The sequence below is a fragment of the Sus scrofa genome, chromosome 2 (assembly GCF_000003025.6).
Source record: "Sus scrofa isolate TJ Tabasco breed Duroc chromosome 2, Sscrofa11.1, whole genome shotgun sequence".
NCBI classification, from domain to species: Eukaryota; Metazoa; Chordata; class Mammalia; order Artiodactyla; family Suidae; genus Sus; species Sus scrofa.
In genome coordinates, this window is record NC_010444.4 from 134,206,690 (window position 1) to 134,226,008 (window position 19,319).

Sequence of the window (19,319 nt, forward strand, 5' to 3'; positions counted from 1 at the left end):
AGCGAAATTAGAACACATTGTTTTCTTCACTGTCTTGTAAAATGAGAGGCTATTAGCAGAAAATCCGGATTGAAGTTTTAGGGTTGGCCACAAAGCATGGGGCTGTTACTAGTGGATACGCACCTCGGCTGCCCAGAGCTGCTACTCCCCTGCCCACTCCGCTCTGCCTTCTCCGGGATTTTCTGCAAACCATGCGTCTTGCCTTTTCTCTTTGGGCCTATGAGAGGGTGGCAGGTTTCTGGGCCAAGGCCTCGGGAGCCCAGGGGCCCAGGCCCAGCCACCCCGCCCTCTACACTCGCCAGCCTGGTGGGCTTACAGTGGTCAGGGAGCCTTCGGCCGAGACCTGAGGAGGCCCCCGCCTTTGCCGGGGCTTCTAGATCTGGCGTCGGCGTTAGATTGAGCCCCCGGCCTGCCCGTTTCTTGCGGGTATAGACCCTTCGTGGCCACATTGCCACCCCACCCCCCAGGCCTCTGGGGCCTCTTGGCCCTCAACAGCCTATCTCGTCGCCTTCCTGAGAGCTGAGCTACAGCTGGAGGGAACCTGGGTCCAAGCGCGGCGTACAGATAAGAAAAGGGAGGAAAGAGGCAAGGGAAAAAAAAAAAACAAAACTGAAACGCTACGCCGACCCAGGCACTGGCTTGGAGCGGCCGCCTCGCTCCCGCCTTTTTATCTTGGCGGGGGTCGCGCAGAGGTTTCTGGGAAGACGGAGTAATACGGCGGAGCCCCGCCCCTTGGAGGCACCGTGTCGGGGAAGTTGATAGTGGCTGGTGTGGACCCTGGGCTCCAGGTGTGGGCTCCCATGCCTTGTGCTGAAGGCAAAATTATGGTAAAAAGCCTTTTCCTAGCCCAGGAGGCTGTTCCTTTGCTTTTCATTGTCTAATTAGTCTGATGGGCCCAACACCGGCTAATGATGCTTTGGGCCACTCTCCTTAGCAGTTACCAGGAAGGCCTTGGCAATGGAGTTTTAGGTCTCCAAGTATGTGGAGACTAGCTGGCAGTCAGCCTCATTCAGCGTAGAAATCACTCATATCTCAACTCAGTTAATCTCTCTTCCCCCCGCTCTGTCCCCAAATACACAAATGGCAGTGCATTCAGCTGTGAATGTCCTCCTGAGCAATTAGCTTCATGACCCCTGGCCACTGACTTACTAGAGGCCATGGTACTTGAGAGTCTAACCAAGCTTTAGAAGAACTTAGGTTCCAGGAGGTTTCTTCTGAGGGACAAGCAGAATCCCTTGGCCACTGCCCAGGAGTGACCTCCTGGACATCTCTGCACAGCTCTGTGGTTAAAAGGTAGAGAGTTCCACAGAGGCCCCCTCCCGGGGCTCTGCTCCTTTGCTCTGGCCAAATGGAGGACATGGAAATGACCACGCTCTCTCTCCATACACTCATGTTGAATCATCAGGCTGCATATGATAAACATATTGTGCATGTAATAACCATCTGTTTATTTTAAAAATGACATTTCAGGAGTTCCCATAGTGGCTCAGTGGTTAACTAACCCGACTAGTATCCGTGAGGATGCAGGTTCGATCCCTGGCCTTGCTCAGTGGGTTAAGGATCTGGTGTTGCCCGTGAGCTGTGGTGTAGGTCACACACGTGGCTCTGATCCCACATTGCCTGTGGCTGTGACTTAGGTTGGCAGCTACAGCTCCAATTTGACCCCTAGCCTGGGAACCTCCATATGCCACAAGTGCGGCCCTAAAAAGACCAAAAAAAAAAAAAAAGACATTTCACATTTTAAAAAATGCTGTTTGTAGAGATGAAATCAGAAAAACTTGGAATTTTCCCATAATGCTCCAATATTGTGTGTAAATATAAGCACATGTATAGCTGCAATATTCTAATAAAATCACAAGTTTTTAAATTCAAAATCTACTCATATAAAGTCACTTATTAATTAATCATTAAAACTTAACTTTTTAAAGAACAGAGGATAGGCATTCTTACCTGATTAGATATAGTGCTCTGAGTCACTGAATCAATACTTACTGAGCACCTTATTCTGTGTTAGGCATTGTGGTAGGTCCTGGGGATACAGAGGTGAATTAGAAATATTTCTGCAGTCAAGGATCTCACAGTTTTGTTGCTGTACAAAGCAATAATCATATTTCAACATCTTTTCTCTAGTCACATCCATAATATGCTGACCTGACCAGTCCCTAATTTACAAGCCAGGTCTCCAGGCTCCCTCTCTCCCTTTGGGGAGTGTTGTGAAAAAACCCTTGGAATTCTTAAATAACCTTTGAGAGGTATGGGTCCTGGAATGCTCTAGGCCTAGAAATGGAAGAAGCTTGGAAAAGGGTAAGAGCTTAGAGCAAAAGTTCATCTGCCCTTTGGTGGCCCTGTTCCTTAGAACTCTGTCTCTCTATACTGAATCACATTCACTGAAGTGCCATCGAGTAAAAGTTTATGGGAGTGAAGGTCTAGAGTTTCAAACCTGGAAATAACCTTTGGTTTGATTTCTTGAGCCAAAAAGGTCCTTAGAGATTAATAAGCCCAGGAGGCCTATGACAGGTAGTTGGCATAGGTGGGTGCAATGGATCTCCTGCATTAGGTTAACGTGCTTGCCATGTTCCCATTCCTCCTAACACATGGCTGGGAAAGGCATAGGGGGAGGAAAGAAAAAAGCTTGAAGCCTTAAATAGCAAAGGGAGGGAAAGGAACTATAAACAGACTTGGTTGATTTAAAGCTTCACCTAGCCATCCTATAAAACAGGAAGGAAATGCATCCCCTACATAAGGGTGAGGTGGGGCAGAGATATCTCAACTCATTTGTCTATCTTCCTCCCACTCTGTCCCCAAATACATAAATGCCAGTGCATTCAGCCATGAGAGTTGAATTGAACATCTTCCATTTCCCTGTTGTACTGCTTCCATATCTACACTTGGAATTCTGCTTTCTGTGTTTCAGTTCAGTCATGTGATGGGTTTGACTAGATTTGGAACAGTTGTGGAGATGCTAACTTGCATGGGAAAATAAACTCCAAATTTTAAATAGATTTCCAAAGAAAGCTTTTGGGGAAACAGCCAGTTCGTGGGTTTAGGATTCCCTGGAGCCCAGAGGAAATTTTTCTGAATGCTATTTTCTCATCCAGTGACCCACCCCTCCCCAGCCCCAAGCAGCTTCATTTGTGGTACCATCCACAGGCTTTGGGGTCCGACTGAAAAATCAGCTTGGAAAAAAGTGATAGATTAAAGTATCTTTGGGTATTGCAGTCTTAATGCTGTGCAACATATGAAGAAGGGCCAATGGTCTTTCATTCACTCCATGGACATTTCTTGAGCACCTGTTACGGGCCAGACTTTCTGCACTGGGGCTACAACCTCAAGCAACTCACAGTCTGAGTGGGAGTGAGGCAGAGGGACAATCAACCATGTGACCATGTGCAGGAATTAGGGAGATTAGAGGAAAGGGTGCTAAAGGAGCAGGGGACTGACTGTACATGCTGCGTGGAAGCACATTGGAGCATGGTGCTTTTAGGTCACTCCAAAAAGCAGCTGGTATGACTGGAGTCAAGGCTCTTCGGAAGAAGAGCCAGAAAAGAGATGCTGGGCCTTGTATGCTGAACCAGGGAGTCTGAACTTTATCCTGGAAACTATGGGATGTCAGCAAAGGAATATTAAGCAGGAGAGTGGCGTGACCAGATTTTCAATTTCGAAAGATCCCCCTGACTGAAATGTGGATGGTGAAACTGGAAAGCTAGGCTGGAAACAGGAAGACAAATTTAAAAAGCACTGTAATATTCCAGACAAGAGATGAGAGTGGCCCCAACTACACCAAAAGCTGTGAAAATAGAAAGAAGCAGATGGCAGCAGATATATGGAGAAGGCAGAATCTGCATAACTTACGGCAGAATGTGCCATTTTAAGAAAGTGTACCCGTTAAATGTGTATGAATCAAAGGCATCATGCAAATACTGTTTAAGGGCCATCATGAGGGAAAATCTGAATAGTTATTTGCACTTTTAAAAACATAAAAACGAATTAAATCTAGGACACATTTAAATCCAGGACACAGTTGGTAACAGCAAATATGTAAAGCAAAGGATAGCTTCTCTGGGGGGTTCACACGTCTTTGGGGACCCTGATGCAGAGTATGCTAACTAGTGACACAGCTTTATACCATATTTATTTACTACAGTACCATGATTGATGATTGCCAAATACACTAACATCAGGGGATTATGCTAAATAAATATATAAAATAGTAATTATAAGCAACTTTGAGAAACAAAAAAATCTTTATTTTTTACAAAATTTTTCATAAGTGCATTTTGTATTTGATATGCATGCTATTATAACAAAGCAACTAAAATATAATTATAGCTAATATACTTTAATGCATATTTAAAAGGTAATTTTTTAATCTCAATTTTTAAAAATTGAAAATAGAATAAGCAAATTCTTCCAAAAATATCCATTTCCCCCCATGCAACTGTTGCAATGATTTAACAAGGAAAATAAAAATAATCAGTCAAATGAATGTTTAAAAGCCATGGTCGCCTCATGAAAACCTTTTGTTTGGGACCAAGTTTAGAAATGCTTGTGTTCCAGGTAGTATTTATCTATTGCCTCTGGGTTATAACCATTCATGTGCTTTAACTGAAAAGTTTCTCATTAGGGCTTGTCCTCACTGGAATGCTAATTCCATTCTTACTGGGGTTAACTGTAGATTCACAGAAAGGACTGTGCAGCATACTTGAGAGAAAATTCAGGAACTATGAAGATCTTTTTTTCTTTTCATGTATATGCTTCCTTAAAATAAAGACAGGCAGGAAAATACAGCAACTTAACTCGACATATAGTTTATCAATTTTATATATCATTCTCCTTTTTTCCTGAGATATGAAGCAAGTTTATAAGTGGTCTGTTTTCATGCAAAAATACATTTTTCCATTCTTCACATTCATTTCATAGTATCTTGTATTCTAAGTAACAATATCATGTTTGTGCTTTATACATTTGGAAAATAGAGAATAATTTGTTTCCCTTACTGCAGAAAAAATAAAAGATGAAAAGTTCTTTGATGGGTAATACAACCAAATTATGTGTTAACTTCCAGCTGCTAACACATTACCTGACTATAAAAACTGCAGTGAAAAATTCTATTTTTTCTCATGCTTGCAGTTTTACTTAAATTTAGAATGAAAGGTTAACTGGTTCACGTGAGGGAGAGTGGGTATATTTATTCCTTAGACTCCGGAGTTCCTGAGTTTCTAAGATATGAAGCTAGGCCTACACACCACACCTGGTCAATCTCTGCTCTCCCCTGGAGGAGAACTGCAATGCAATACAAAGATGTCCTTTATGGCAAAAAGAAAAAAAAAATGGTGTATATTCTATTTTATATCTTTATACACAACATGATTAGTCTGTAAAATGTGAGAACCAGTAACACATCTGAAAGAGAAAGATAAAATGCCAAACATTTAAGAACATGTTTATGCTTAAGTAACTGATCTGTTATACCTCCTAACTTAAATCAATCTGATGTCCACTATGAATGCCAAGTGTCTTAAGTACTTAGACTTTTTCGCTATTGGTTAAAGAGAAATACAAACTTTTTCCCCTCAAAGTTGGGAAATCTGAAGCAAGAAGGATTTTACTGTTAACACATAGTTTCATTTTTCCTTTATTAAAAAAATTCGGTGGAGTTAAACAGAGGAAAACACACATGCAATATATTTAGGGTCCGCTGCTTTTCTCAGCAGGAATCTATTTTTATATGCCCAAGTGCGATAATTTTCACGCAGATCAGGAAGGCTAAGGAGAAACATAACAACTTTAAAGTGAGAAAAAGAAGAAAGCTTATGTAATCCATAATCAGTTATCTCTAACTATTTTGAGGTAAAATAGAATCAAAATAAACTTTAAATTACTTGCTTCCATTACATTGTCTAAAATCCTTTGGAAACAAAGAAAATATGAAATTTAGTTGAGTGGAAGGACAATGGGAAGATTGTCCTTGCAAAGCTTCACTTTCTTCAAGATGTGAAGCTACTTGCCTTTAAAATAGATGAATATCCAATTTAGGTGATGATTTTCTCTTCTAATTAGTCAAATGTATATTAAATATAAAATTCAATGGTATACAGATATGGCCTTGGACACTTTAGTATTTATTTAGAAATGCCTTTAAAATTTAATATGTGTCGAATTAGGTCATTTGCTAAAAGTCAAATCTGTAAGTGCAAGTAGTAGGGCAGAGAGAATGCAGCAAACGTGAAAGATTACATAAATACATCAAATGAAGCTGTGCCGCACTTTTGCGAAAACTGAAAGATAAATGGATAATCACCGCTGCAGATTCATCTAGTGAGACTGTGTGGTTTCTGACAGCAATTATTTACAGTTTGGATTTGCACTAGGGCAAAGGAGCGTCTAGACTGTGAATACTGCCCCCGTCTCTGCTTTCAGAGTCCTGTCTCTCTTGCCTTCCTAGGGATAGTTTCTTCTGCAGATGCACAGTCCATAGCTTGGAACCTAACTGCTGTCCATGCTGGGCTTTAATGACATGTCGCTGTAGGCACCCAGGTGCAAAATGCAACATATAACGCAAGAGAGGAGGTTTTCATGGGAAAGCTTAGCGGTATTTAGAGGTGCTTTGAATGGAATCGTTCCCTAAGGAGATACCTGTCTATGATGGACTTAAGTTTTCCAGTATTTTGAAGAGGTTCTTCAAACTTAGGTTGCTAGAAAATTTTATTTGGAAATAATACCCCTCTTCTTTACATCCTGCCTGGACAGTCTTACTGGAAGAAAGTGAAACTGTTCAGAATTACTGGCATATTGGGTTTCCCAGCCCTGGCATGGACATGCTGAGAAGGGAAGACTGGAAGAACCCAGCAAGGAACATAGGTACTTACTGCCCACCCTGAGAAATAATTCTGGGTTTCTTCTCCCAAGTCTTCCCCAAAGATCCATTCACTGTGGAGTCAACAGACATCTTTTATAATTCATGTGGTAAGACATCCATGAATACACACATCCTTGAAGTCATTGTACATTAAAATTTTCTAGGTAGTTTCTTAATATTTTAATAAGCTTAATAAACAAGAAAATGTATTGAAAGATCTTTGTAAAATGTTATGCAAATATAACACGATTTAAGAATATTTGAATTTGCATTCTTCATAAATAAAAGTAAAACTGGCGAAAAAAATCTTCACATCAATAAGGACTGTTATGTTTAAAGAATCTGGAGTTAGGCAGAATGTGAGTTATGGTTTGTTTCAGCATGCTCCTGTATTCGTTTTAATTTTTTAAGTCTGATTTAATTGTGATTTTTGACCATCAGTTACTGAATGAGGTAGTCCACATTGCCTAGATATTTGCTGTATCTGGTTACTAGTCCACAAATAATTAAGTACAATATATCAGTTATGTTTCTCCTTTATGTTTAATAGAAGTTCTGTGAACATTGAGAATATATTACTTTTAGTGGTACACAGTTCTTGAGAAAAGTCTTGATTTTTACAATGCCATTTGTGATATTTTTAGCAGCTTGCTACAATATCATTGTAATAAAAATAAAGTGTACTCGGTGATGAGAGAGAAAATATGGTTAAAGATCTCTTGGGACAGGAAAAGGCTCAGTCATAAGGTCACGTGCTTTTCATTTTCTGCCCGGTCATTCTGAACTCATTACTTTCAAGAATAGCTATAATATTGCTACATTGTCCATTATACTGAAAAGAACTTTTCTTGAAGGTCACATGGAGATTGAATAAAGCTCTTCTATTTGTTTTTTGAAGTACTCTCTCAGCTCAGGTCTCTTAGCCTTTAGTGTTGGTGTCAGCAAGCCATTTTGAACTGAGAACATGTCAGAGTGGATGTAAATGGCTTTAACCTAAAAACCAAATGCAGAACACATCTTTTATCAGGAATATAACACGGCATTCGTAGCATACATGATAAAAGCAGACAGGCAGAAGGGAACAGAAACACCGACATCAAAACACTGTGCCTATTTGAAAGTCAGAGTTATCTTAATCACAGTTCAGCCTAGCTGGCATGTCTGGAAGTCACCCTTTTCCGACTCCTCCATTTGGCCCGTCCACGGAAGTGACTTGGGTGTTTACGCTGAGGACACAAGGAGGCACCATCAGGCCTCTGCTCTCCGGGAGGTCACACTGCCATCCAGTGGGGCGGACCCACCAGGCAAATTATCAGGTCACACGGTACACACAGGATGAAGGGCGTGTGACTCGGTGACAGCACGGGAGAGGGAGGGGCAGTCAAGGAAGCCTTCTGCAATCAGGTGAGTGTTAGAGAACGCATAAGAATTAGCCAGCAAAGGAGGGAGAAGGGTACCCTAGGCAGAGGCCACCCAAGAACAAAAGTCCAGGAGGGGATAGATGGCCGGGTGTGAAAAAGGAGATCCAAGTGGTTTCCGGTGCAGGTCCCTAAGGCAGGAGGCCCAGAGGGTGAGAGGGGAAGCTGAAGGGGGAGGTGGGAGGGTCTACAGAGGAGTGAGGCGGAAGGCACTGAAGCTCTTGCAGGCAGGGCAATGACAGGGCTGAGTACACGTTTCCTACAGACCTCTTCAGGAGAAATGTGAAAATGGGTTTTAAGAACGTGAGGGCTGGAAACAGGGAAACCAGTGAGAAGGACGTGACCCATCCATGGGAGAGAAGAGGATAAGGGCCTGCACTGAGAGCCTGGAGTCAGAGAAACTGGGCAGTTCTAAGGGCAATTCAGAGACAAAGGGGCCGGACATAGTAAAGGAGGAGGCAGCATGGCCGGCTCCCCGGTTTCTGACTCGGAGGGCCGCATGGGTAGTGGTGCCATTCACGGGAGGAATATAAAGTCTAGGAGGGACATGATGTGTCTACGTTAAAAAGATAAAAAGTTCGGAGTTTCCGGTGTGGCGCAGCAGAAACAAACCCAACTCGTTTCCATGACGACGGAGGTTCTATCCCTGGCCCTGCTCAGTGTGTCGTGGATCCAGCGTTGCCAGGAGCCTGGTGTGGGTCACAGATGTGGCTCGGATCTGGCATCGCTGTGGCTGTGGCACAGACCAGCAGCTGAAGCTCTGATTCCATTCCTAGCCTGGGAACTTCCATATGCCGTGGGTGTGGCCCTAAAGAGCAAACAAACAAAAAAGTTCTGCCAGAGAATTTTATTGGAAGGAGGAATGGTGGGATCAGATTTAGTGTGCACATCGCCTATTTCCATGAGGCAGATCCCAGGCCTCCTCATGCAAAGTCTCTTTGCAAGGCTGAATGGGGGAGAGGATAGATAGATGAAATAATCTGGGAAGGCCTGGGCAGGCTCCTCCCACGTGGGATTCCAGCTGAAAGGGTCACTATGAGTTCAATGAGACTTTTATTTATTTGTTTGTTTGTCTTTTTAGGGCTGCACCCGCAGCATATGGAGGTTCCCAGGCTAGGGGGTCGAATTGGAACTGTAAGCTGCCAGCCTACACCACAACCACAGCACCGCAGGATCCGAGCTGCGTCTGCGACCTACACCATAGCTCATGGCAATGCCGGATCCTTAACCCACGGAGCAAGGCCAGGGATCAAACCTGCGTCCTCATGGATGCTAGTCAGATTCATTTCGCTGAGCCACAGAGAAAACTTCTCAATGAGAATTTCATGATCTGGGCTTAAGCTGAATCCTGGAGTGACAGTGTCTCAAGAAATTGTATGCTGACTGACAGCTGGGCTAAAGTCAATGATTTTGTTGTTATAAGAGATCCACACAATCCATACAGTTAAATAGCTAATGAATTGCTATATACAGACTTTAAAAATTAATTCAAAATATATGTGTTACTCAAAACCACTATGAGGTAACACCTTACACCGGCCAGAATGGCCATCATCAAAAAGTCTACAAACAATAAATGCTGGAGAAGGTGGGGAGAAAAGGGAATCCTATTACACTGTTGGTGGGAGTGTAAATTGGTACAAACACTGTGGAAAACAGTACGGAGGTTCCTTAGAAAACTAAAAATAGAATTACCATTTGATCCAGCAATCCACTCCTGGGCATCTATCCAGAGAAAACCATGACTCCAAAAGATACATGTACTACAATGCTCATGCAACACTATATACAATAGCCAAGACATGGAAACAACCTAAATGCCCATCGACAGAGAAGTGGATCATAAGATGTGGTACATATACACAATGGAATATTACTCAGCCATTAAAAGGAAAGAAACAACGGCGTTTGCAGCAACATGGATGGACCTAGAAATTATCATGCCAAGTGAGGTCAGTCAGACGGTGAGACACCAACACCAAATGCTATTATCACTTACATGTGGAATCTAAAAAAAGGACACAAATGAACTTCTTTGCAGAACAGATACTGACTCACAGACTTTGAAAAACTTGTGGTTTCCAAATGAGACAGGTTGGGGGGTGGGGGGAGGTGCTGGGGGTTTAGGATGGAAATGCTCTAAAATTTGGTTGTGATGATCACTGTACAACTATAAATGTAGTAAAATTCATTGAGTAATTAAAAAAAACCCAAAATATATGTGCTACATACACACATTCTTTCTTTTTCTTTTTTGTGCCACCCCTGTGGCACATGGAAGTTCCCGGGTTAGGGGTCTAATCGGAACTATAGCTACTGCAACATGGGATCTGAGCCACATCTGCAACCTACACCACGGCTTGCAGCAACACTGGATCCTTAACCCACTAAGCAAGGCCAGGGATTGAACCTGCATCCTCACGGATATTATGTCGGGCTCCTGACCTGCTGAGCCACAACAGGAACGCCTACACATATACTTTCATTTGTTGTTTTGCTTAACTTACAAAGTGTCAGGTATAATGTTAAGGTACCAGGGACACAAAGAAGAAGACACAATCTCTGCCCACACAGAGCTCACAATCTAATTAGAGATGCTGCAGTAAGACACTGCCACTATAGGGACAAGCAGCTGTCAGTTGCTTTCCCAGCATCCACTCCCTGCTTTTTCTGTGCTAATCAAACCCAGACTCTGTTGGGGGCCAAAATAGTCTAGGTAAACTATTACAACCCTATTCCCGATTTCTCAGCCTCCGTTGTGGCTAAGGAGTAGTCATGAGATCCAGCTTTGGCTAGGGAGGAAAGACAAGACTTGGCTTTCCTAATAAAAGGTTTAGACATACCTATTTCTACCCATTCTCCTTTTGTTCCTTCCCTGAATAGGGACAATGTTCAAAGCTGCAGCAGCCACCTTGGGACCAGAGGTGATAAACCAACACACTAAGAAGGGGGAATAGAAAGACAGGTAAAGCCTGAGGACCTGTACCTGCCTTGGATGCCTGTCTCTGGACTTTTTATGTGAGAAAACACTGGGGCGCGTGCACATGCACACGCACACACCCCACCCTATGTGATTAAGACATGCAGCTCTGTCAGAGCCGAACACCTTTCTGAGAGTACCCAACCCAGTCTGGGGCAAGACGCATTGAAAAGGGATCCCTAAACCGAACTCTGAGGGGCAACTAGGCTTTGGTCAGACAAGATAGCAAGGGGAAGGGAGAGCAGCTGTTAAATGGCCTGGAGAGAGGAGAGTGCTCTAGGCAGAGGCAACACAGGCCAAGACACACGGGGGAATACGAGGATCCACTGAAGCCTGGAGTATAAATAAAGAAGAAAGAGATGGGGCTGGAGAGACAGGCTGGGGCGAAACTAAAAAGGGTCAATATGCCAAGGGAGATATTTTGGACATAATTCTTTAAACGATTTTTAATCATTGAGAGCCAGTGCTAGAACGCCTCTTTGGAAAGGATAGTCGATCGCAAGTGGATTGATGTGAGGAATTCCTATGTGGCTCAGCGGGTTGGGGATCCAGCATTATCACTGCTGTGGCTCAGGTCACTGCAGTGGCGTGGGTTCGGTCACTGGCCCAGGAACTTCAGCATGTCGTGGGTGAAGCCAAAAAGGAAAAAAAAGAGGGGGGGGGGCTGATATGAGGTAAACCTGGAAGCTGGAAAAGCAGCCAAGAGACAAGACTGATGGTGATCTGGGCTATAAAGATGGCTGTGGAGATGCAAGGAGATTTGGGGGGTGGAAAGGAGAGGACTTATGATTGGTTTGGGTAAGTGGTTAAAAAAAAAGAGAGAGGAGTTTCCGTTGTGGCTCAGTGGTTAATGTACCCGACTAGCATTCATGAGGACTTGGGTTTGAGCCCTGGCCTTTCTCGGTGGGTTAAAGATCTGGTGTTGCCATGAGCTGTGTAGGTCACAGATGCGGCTCAGATCCTGTGTTGCTGTGGCTGTGGTGGTAGGGCGGCAGCTATAGCTCTGATTTGACCACTAGCCTGGGAACCTCCATGTGCCATGGGTCCAGCCCTAAAAAGACAAAGACCAAAAAAAAAACAAAAAAACAAACAAAAAAAAAAAACAGAGAGAGAGAGAGACAGAGAAAGATAATGAGAATGGCTCTAGGTTTTGGTTTGGGCAAAAAAACTATAGGAGGGCAGAAAGATTCTTTGGAGGTGGGAAGATCAAGTATTTGGTTAAGTGTGAAATGCTTCTAGACATCCAAGGGGGTATGGGCTGGGCACTGGATGTATTAGTATTAGTATGTAGGACAGAGCTTCAGCCTGAGCTTGAGACAGAGGAATGTCTTGAGGAGTAGAAGGCAACTGGAGTGTGGGTTACAAAAGTCAAGAGAACTAGAGTGACAGGTCACTGCGTCAGATGCTACTGTTACAGAAGAACTGCTAATTAAAATCAATGGATACAATTGGGAAATGACTTATTTCAAAAATCAATGTATGTACTACCTCACACCCATCAGGAGGACTATTATCCAAGAAGCAGACAATAGCAAGCAGTGGGGAGGACACGGAGAACTGGCAACACTTGTGCCCTGTTGGTGAGAATGTAAAACAGTACAGCTGCTGTGGAAAACAGTATGGCAGTGCCTCCAGAAATTAAAAATAGAACTACCACATGATCCAGCAATTCCACTTCTGAGTATATATATACCCATATACCCCCAAGGAATTGAAAGCAGGATCTCAAAGAGATATTTGTACATTCTTTTTTTTTTTTTTTTGCTTTTTTTTTTTGCTTTTTACAGCCACATCCATGGCATTTGGAAGTTCCTGGGCTAGGGGTCGATTTGGAGCCACTGCTGGCCACAGCCACAGCCTCAGCACTGCCAGATCCGAGCCACGTCTGTGACCTACATCACAGCTCACAGCAACACTGGATCCTTAACCCACTGAGGAAGGCCAGGGATCGAACCTGCATCCTCATGGAAACTAGCTGGATTGTTTCCTCTGCGCCACGAAGGGAACTCCCTATATATCCACGTTCCTAGCAGCATCATTCCCAACAGCTAAAATGGGGAAGCAACCCAAATGTCCATCAACAGATGAATGGATAAGCAAAATGTGACACGGACATACAATGAAATAGTACTTACTTGATAAAGGAAGGAAATTCTGACACATACTACAACACAGATGAACTCTGAGGACGTTATAAGTGAAATAAGCCAGTCACAAAAAGACAGAAATTGAATGATTCTACTTATATGAAGTACTTAGTCAAACTTATAGAGATAGAAAGTAAAATGGTGGTTTACAGAGGCCGGGGAGGTGGGGAATTACTGTTTAATGCCTACTGAGTTTCATTCTACAAGATGAAGAGAGTTATCGATTATAGAGGTGGATGGTGGTGATGGTTACACAGCATGATGAAAGTACTAGTGCCACGGAGCTGCACACTTAAAAACAGTTAAAATGCTAAATTTTACGTTACGCGTATTTAACCATAATAAAGATTTCAGAAAAAAATTAATGTATGCGAATAGTTGCAAAAATTCCACATGTCAAAGATTGTTTTCCAAATCTCTGAGGCTAACAGCCTAGTTTCTTGGCAGGTGGGTATTTTGAGATGACAAAGAATTCCTTGCTTAGAAAAGCTTCCATTACATTCACCGATTTTTTTAGATCAAAGACTCAATATACAAAGAAGACCCTAAAACAGCTATACTTCCAACTTTTTAAAAGCTTTTAAGAAAAATTCTAACATTTATTGGCTCTTTTTAAAACACAAGCTTGTAATATTTTAAATGTGACAACTTTCAAATGAGTACGTGATTAATAAATCAGATTCATCTTTGTCTCTTTGAAATGTATTCAAATGAAGGACTCACTTTTGCTACTACCCGCCCCCCCCAGCATTTTAAGGGATTCATGTTGTGGCAGGAAGGGCATGAAGGAGGTTTAAACTAGAGATAGCTGCCTCAACTTGACTTCATATATTGAAAAGATTTCTATTTGGAGATCCAATATAAATAGGTGGAAATCTGACGGTCTTGGCTAAAAGGGGCATGATATTGAATCGAATGTTTCAAAATTTGTTACAGTTTTTGCAAAAGTGTTGTTTGAAAACTCTCTTGGTGTTCTTGATATTCAAAGCAGCATGGATTTGATAAGGAATAGGGCCTGTTTTTGGTACTCTCAGCAACATACTTTTTCCTTAATTTGTTTTTATGAAACATAAACTGAGTTCCTCTTGTGGCACAGTGGAAATGAATCTGACTAGGAACCATGAGGATGTGGGTTCGATCCCCGGCCTTGATCAGTGGGTTAAGGATCCAGCATTGCCATGAGCTGCAGTGTAGGTTGCAGACATGGCTTGGATCTGGAGTGGCTATGGCTGTGGTGTAGGCTGGCTGCCGTAGTTCCAATATAACCCCTAGCCTGGGAACTTCCATATGCCACAGGCGCGGCCCTAGAAAGCAAAAAGCAAAAGAACACCCAAATAAATCTTCCTAAGGGACCCAAGATTCACTGGAAACAAGTCCCAAAGGAGTCGTCTGCAGACCATCATGCCCTAAGGATGAGGGGTTCCGCAGTGGCCACTGCTGGGCGGGGGGCGGGTAGAAGAGGAGATGGGCGTGAAGGTGGGATGTGGAATAGGTAAGGGTGGGATGAGGTGGAGGAGAGGCACAGGTGCATGAAGGCAGGTGAGCAAGGGATGAGTGAGATGGCTGGCTTGAAGGAGGGTGGATGGGAAGCCTTGGCTCAAGCCCCAAACCCACCAGAGTAGCACAGCTCTTATGTTTTTTGAACATGCTCAACTGGCACCATGTCCTCTAAGTTCTGTGACTTCAGTGTGGAAATCAGTGTTTGAAAACAAAACTAGTTAGCTTGAAGAATATGAACAAAATCTAAATCAACTTAATCTTAGGTTCAGTGAGTTACCTAGTAACCCATGTTTACTCTCCTAAGATGAAAACCTGAACAACTGACAGTGCTCACATCCTTAACTTTTTTTTTTTTAAACCAAACTCTTTTTTTTTTAATTTTATTTATTTATTTTTTGTCTTTTTGCCATTTCTTGGGCCGCTCCTACGGCATATGGAGGTTCCCAGGCTAGGGGTCGAATCGCAGCTATAGCCGCTGGCCTACACCAGAGCCACAGCAGCGCGGGATCCGAGCCACATCTGCGTGCGACCTACACCACAGCTCACGGCAACGCCAGATCGTTAACCCACTGAGCAAGGGCAGGGATCGAACCTGCAACCTCATGGTTCCCAGTCAGATTCGTTAACCACTGCGCCACCATGGAACTCCACATCCTTAATGTTTTAACGTTCTTTCCTGAAACAGTATCACATAAAGGCTTCTGGCAAGTGCAAACAATCTATCCACCTACTTCTGTACAAGAAATTACAATTTAATTTTAAAAGGAGATGCACATGCCAAGATAGAATTTTATAGTATCCTTGGAGCCTCTGTGTTCCTAACTGCATGTGAGACAAGAGTGTATGTCCAGTACAGGAAGTTGGGTGAACACCTCTGAAAATCCAAGAGTGACAGGCAGAAGCTTGAAACAATACAGTACAAGGAAGATGAACCTCTCAGGGCGACTTACATATGCTATTTAGATGATAAGAAGAATGTAAAAGAAAACGCTATGATTACAGGAAGAAAGGACTGCATCAGCTGGTAGATTTTTGAGTATCTGTCAAACCAGCTACCTGGAGCAAGCCTAAAAGGCTGCCTAGGGCACCTGCAGTTCAGACGAGATCGGGCGCACTCAGGGTATATGGCCATAGACAGGGCACATGCAGTTCAATGTGGCTCTCTACAACATAATGTTTGCCCAAGGAGTGGAAATACAATTCAATACAGCCTTTCGGGAAGCCAAGCAATATGGCACTCAGCTCATCTTTCGGCCATTTAGTGAGCAGATCAGAGTGGTACTGCTGCCAGTCCCTGCTCCAGTCTGACTTACAGCCCTGGCTCTATTTAATGCTTCCATGAAAATACCTATGCAAATTGCTCCAGTGACTGAAAGTCTAGTCAGTAGGTGAGAAAAAAAAATGGGTCAGTCAATTCTTTAGTTGATTCTTTTTACTGAACTTAACTGTGGGCTCCAAGCCTATATTTTTTTTTCAGAAGTAAACCAATGATAAAGTCAATTTTCAATTTTTTTATAAATAATTACACATTTTCTAATAAAACCAAACTGTAGAATTGTGAGGGAGGGGGAATAAGAATTTTTATGTCTAACACAACATACAACTTGTCTTTCAGTTTGCAAAAAGCAAAGTTTTCACTGAGGAAATTAGGAGGGAGATACTTAATATCAGCTCCTTTTCTGAAACTACACTCTTGTTACTAAAAAGTGATCTTCTTTTTGTTTTTGTTTTTATTTTGTCTTTTTAGGCTGCACATGCGGCATATGGAAGTTCCCAGGCCAGGGATCCAATCGGAGCTGTAGCCACTGGCCTACACCACAGCCACAGCAATGCTGGATCTGAGCTGCATCTGCGTCCTACACCACTGCTCACGGCAACACTGGATCCTTAAACCACTGAGCGAGGCCAGGGAGCAAACCCATGTCCTCTTGGATGCTAGTTGGGTTCATCAACTGCTGAGCCATGACGGGAACTCCTAGAGCTCTTGTTTTTTAATTTAAAAATACTGTAACATATTATACTGGAGTCGAAGGCCTCAAAAGGGTCAATTCATGCCAACACACTGAAGCACAGAACATTTTGTAATTCTGAAAAAACAGTATTTAAAATCTTTCGATGGTATTACCCAGTGAAACAATTTAACATACAATATTTCCTATAGGTAATATACACCGGGTGACTAATTTTGGACAAGAGAAATTTTAAATTTTAAATTAATTACAGAAATGCTTGATTCATTTCTGATTTAAAGACAAATTGAATAGGTAAGGATTCATTTCAATGACAGGAAATACAGTGAGACATATTTAGCCAGGGCTTCACAGTCAGAATTTGAAAACTCTATCAAGTTTCGAAGTTCACTTTTGTATTTATATGCCTTGAAAACTAATAAGGCATATAAATGTCAATAAAATGGTTACGTCATAGTTAAGTGTGCTCAAACATTTCTCAGATACCTCCATATTTTAATTATTGATACAGTTATTTTAAAGCTTCCTCTCTACTCATTGGAAAATATCTTCCAAAGATCTCCATAGATAAATTAATAATGGTTGGCTTAGTTCTAGGAACTGTTGCTGGAAATTAAATTGCATTAATTTTTCATTTCATTCAAAGTTTAATTCAGATTAACCCTAAACTCTTAAAGCTCCCACTGAATAAGTCTTGCACTTAGATATCTCTGTGGGGGGTGGCAGGGATTAAAAAATTAGCATTAAATCTTAATCGATCCTTTTTTTTTCTTTTGGGTCTTTTTTTTTTTTTTTTTTTTTAAGTTTTTTTTTTTTTTTTTTTTTTTTTTTGTCTTTTGTCTTTTTGTTGTTGTTGTTGCTATTTTTGGGCCGCTCCCGCGGCATATGGAGGTTCCAGGCTAGGGTCGAATCGGAGCTGTAGCCACCGGCCTACGCAGAGCCCAGCAACGCGGATCCAAGCCGCGTCTGCAACCTACACCACAGCTCACGGCACGCCAGATCGTTAACCCACTGAGCAAGGCAGAGACCGAACCCGCAACCTCATGGTTCTGTCGGATTCGTTAACCACTGCGCCACGATGGGAACTCCTGGGTCTTTTTTTTTTTTTTTTTTTTGTCTTTTTAGGGCCACACTGGTAGCATATGGAGGTTCCCAGGCTAGGGGTCCATTTGGAGCTGAAGCCGCTGCCCTACACCACAGTAACAGCAACGTGGGATCTGAGCCGCGTCTGTGACCTACACCACTGATCACGGCAACACTGGATCCTTAACCTACTGAGAAAGGCCAGGGACTGAACCCACATCCTTATGGATGCTGCTAAGCCACGAAGAGAACTCCTTGATTGGTGGGTTCCCCCCCCCCTCGCCCCCCGGCCACATTTGCAGGAAGTTCCTGGGCCAAGGATTGAATCCAAACCATAGGTGCAACCTACGCCACAAATGTGTCAATGCCAGATCCTTTAACCCACTGTGCCCAGCGATCAAACCTGTGCCTCTGCAGCAACCTGAGCTGCTGCCACAGGATTCTTAACCCACTGTGCTATAGCAGGAACTCCTAACTCAAAAATTTTTTTGTCACACTTTGGAACACAATCGGGAGCACACCCTTCTCAGGCATGAGGCCTAGTTTCCACTCGCCTGTGGTCAGTTGAGGGCACAAACTGGTGGGGAGGGTGCAAGAGACCAACAAAGCGGTGAATGAGAACAGAGAAAACGAGGAGCTAACGGCCTTGGCAATGTAACTCAGGCCTGTGGGATGCCACATGACCACGTCTTCTCTGTATTTGAGGTTACCATGGTGAGGGCAGATTATTAGAGCAGAAACTCAGCATAAGGCATATGGAAAATCGAGAATAAGTCTCGTCTCAGTAAAAGCTCTAACATGAGTAACGGTTAACAATGGAAACATAACTAGAGATTTCCTTAAGCATAATCTAAAGAGTAGTAGTAGTAGTAGTAGTAGTAGTAGTTTTTAGAGGAGGAATCTAGCTGTTAAAATTCTCCCCATGCCCTGAGGCAGCCATGCAGCCCATATCCAGCAGGGGGCGTGCAAGCCTTGGGAATCACAAGGTACCAGCAGGATCTCCAGTGGGTCCCCAGTGACCTTAGAGGCCCAGACCAACTAGGTCTCTGACAACTCATCTGCAGCCCGTGCTCTACAAGACCAGTCCGATCCAGTCTCCTGGCTCCCCTTAACGGAAGAGCGATGAAGTCAGTTCTAGCAAATTTAGAAATCTAAATAATTATTCTGCCAGAATGGACCTTGCATTCAGAAAGATAAACATAACTTGCCTGAATGCCCCAGATTTTATAATTTTTTACATGGGGATTTATTCATCCAGGCCTTAGGTGCCCTAAAACATGCTGACAGATGAGGGTAAAGCAGTGTTTCTCAAGTTAGATTAATGTGAAGACCTATTTAAAAAGAAAAACATTCTCTCAAACC

At 42.9% G+C, this 19,319-nt stretch overlaps 2 protein-coding genes across 10 annotated transcripts in view; both read right to left on the minus strand.

Moving 5' to 3' along the window:
- The window catches only part of MEIKIN (meiotic kinetochore factor), a 104,683-nt gene extending 103,122 nt beyond the window's left edge, over nt 1-1,561 (minus strand). Inside the window, exon 1 of the mRNA XM_021084744.1 lies at nt 124-1,561. Coding sequence (XP_020940403.1) covers nt 124-449 — 326 coding nt within the window. The 5' untranslated portion in view covers nt 450-1,561. The remainder of the gene's footprint in view (nt 1-123) is intronic.
- ACSL6 (acyl-CoA synthetase long-chain family member 6) overlaps nt 4,226-19,319 on the minus strand; it is a 67,946-nt gene continuing 52,852 nt past the window's right edge. For 5 of the 9 annotated variants that reach the window (XM_013995103.2, XM_005661634.3, XM_013995102.2 and 2 more), the window contains one exon: nt 5,610-7,852. In XM_013995103.2, the coding sequence (XP_013850557.1) occupies nt 7,715-7,852 (138 nt within the window). In that variant the 3' untranslated portion in view covers nt 5,610-7,714. Of the gene's footprint in view, nt 7,853-19,319 lie in introns of all 9 variants that reach the window. The other 4 variants (XM_021084743.1, XM_005661633.3, XM_021084741.1 and 1 more) reach the window with 2 other exon arrangements.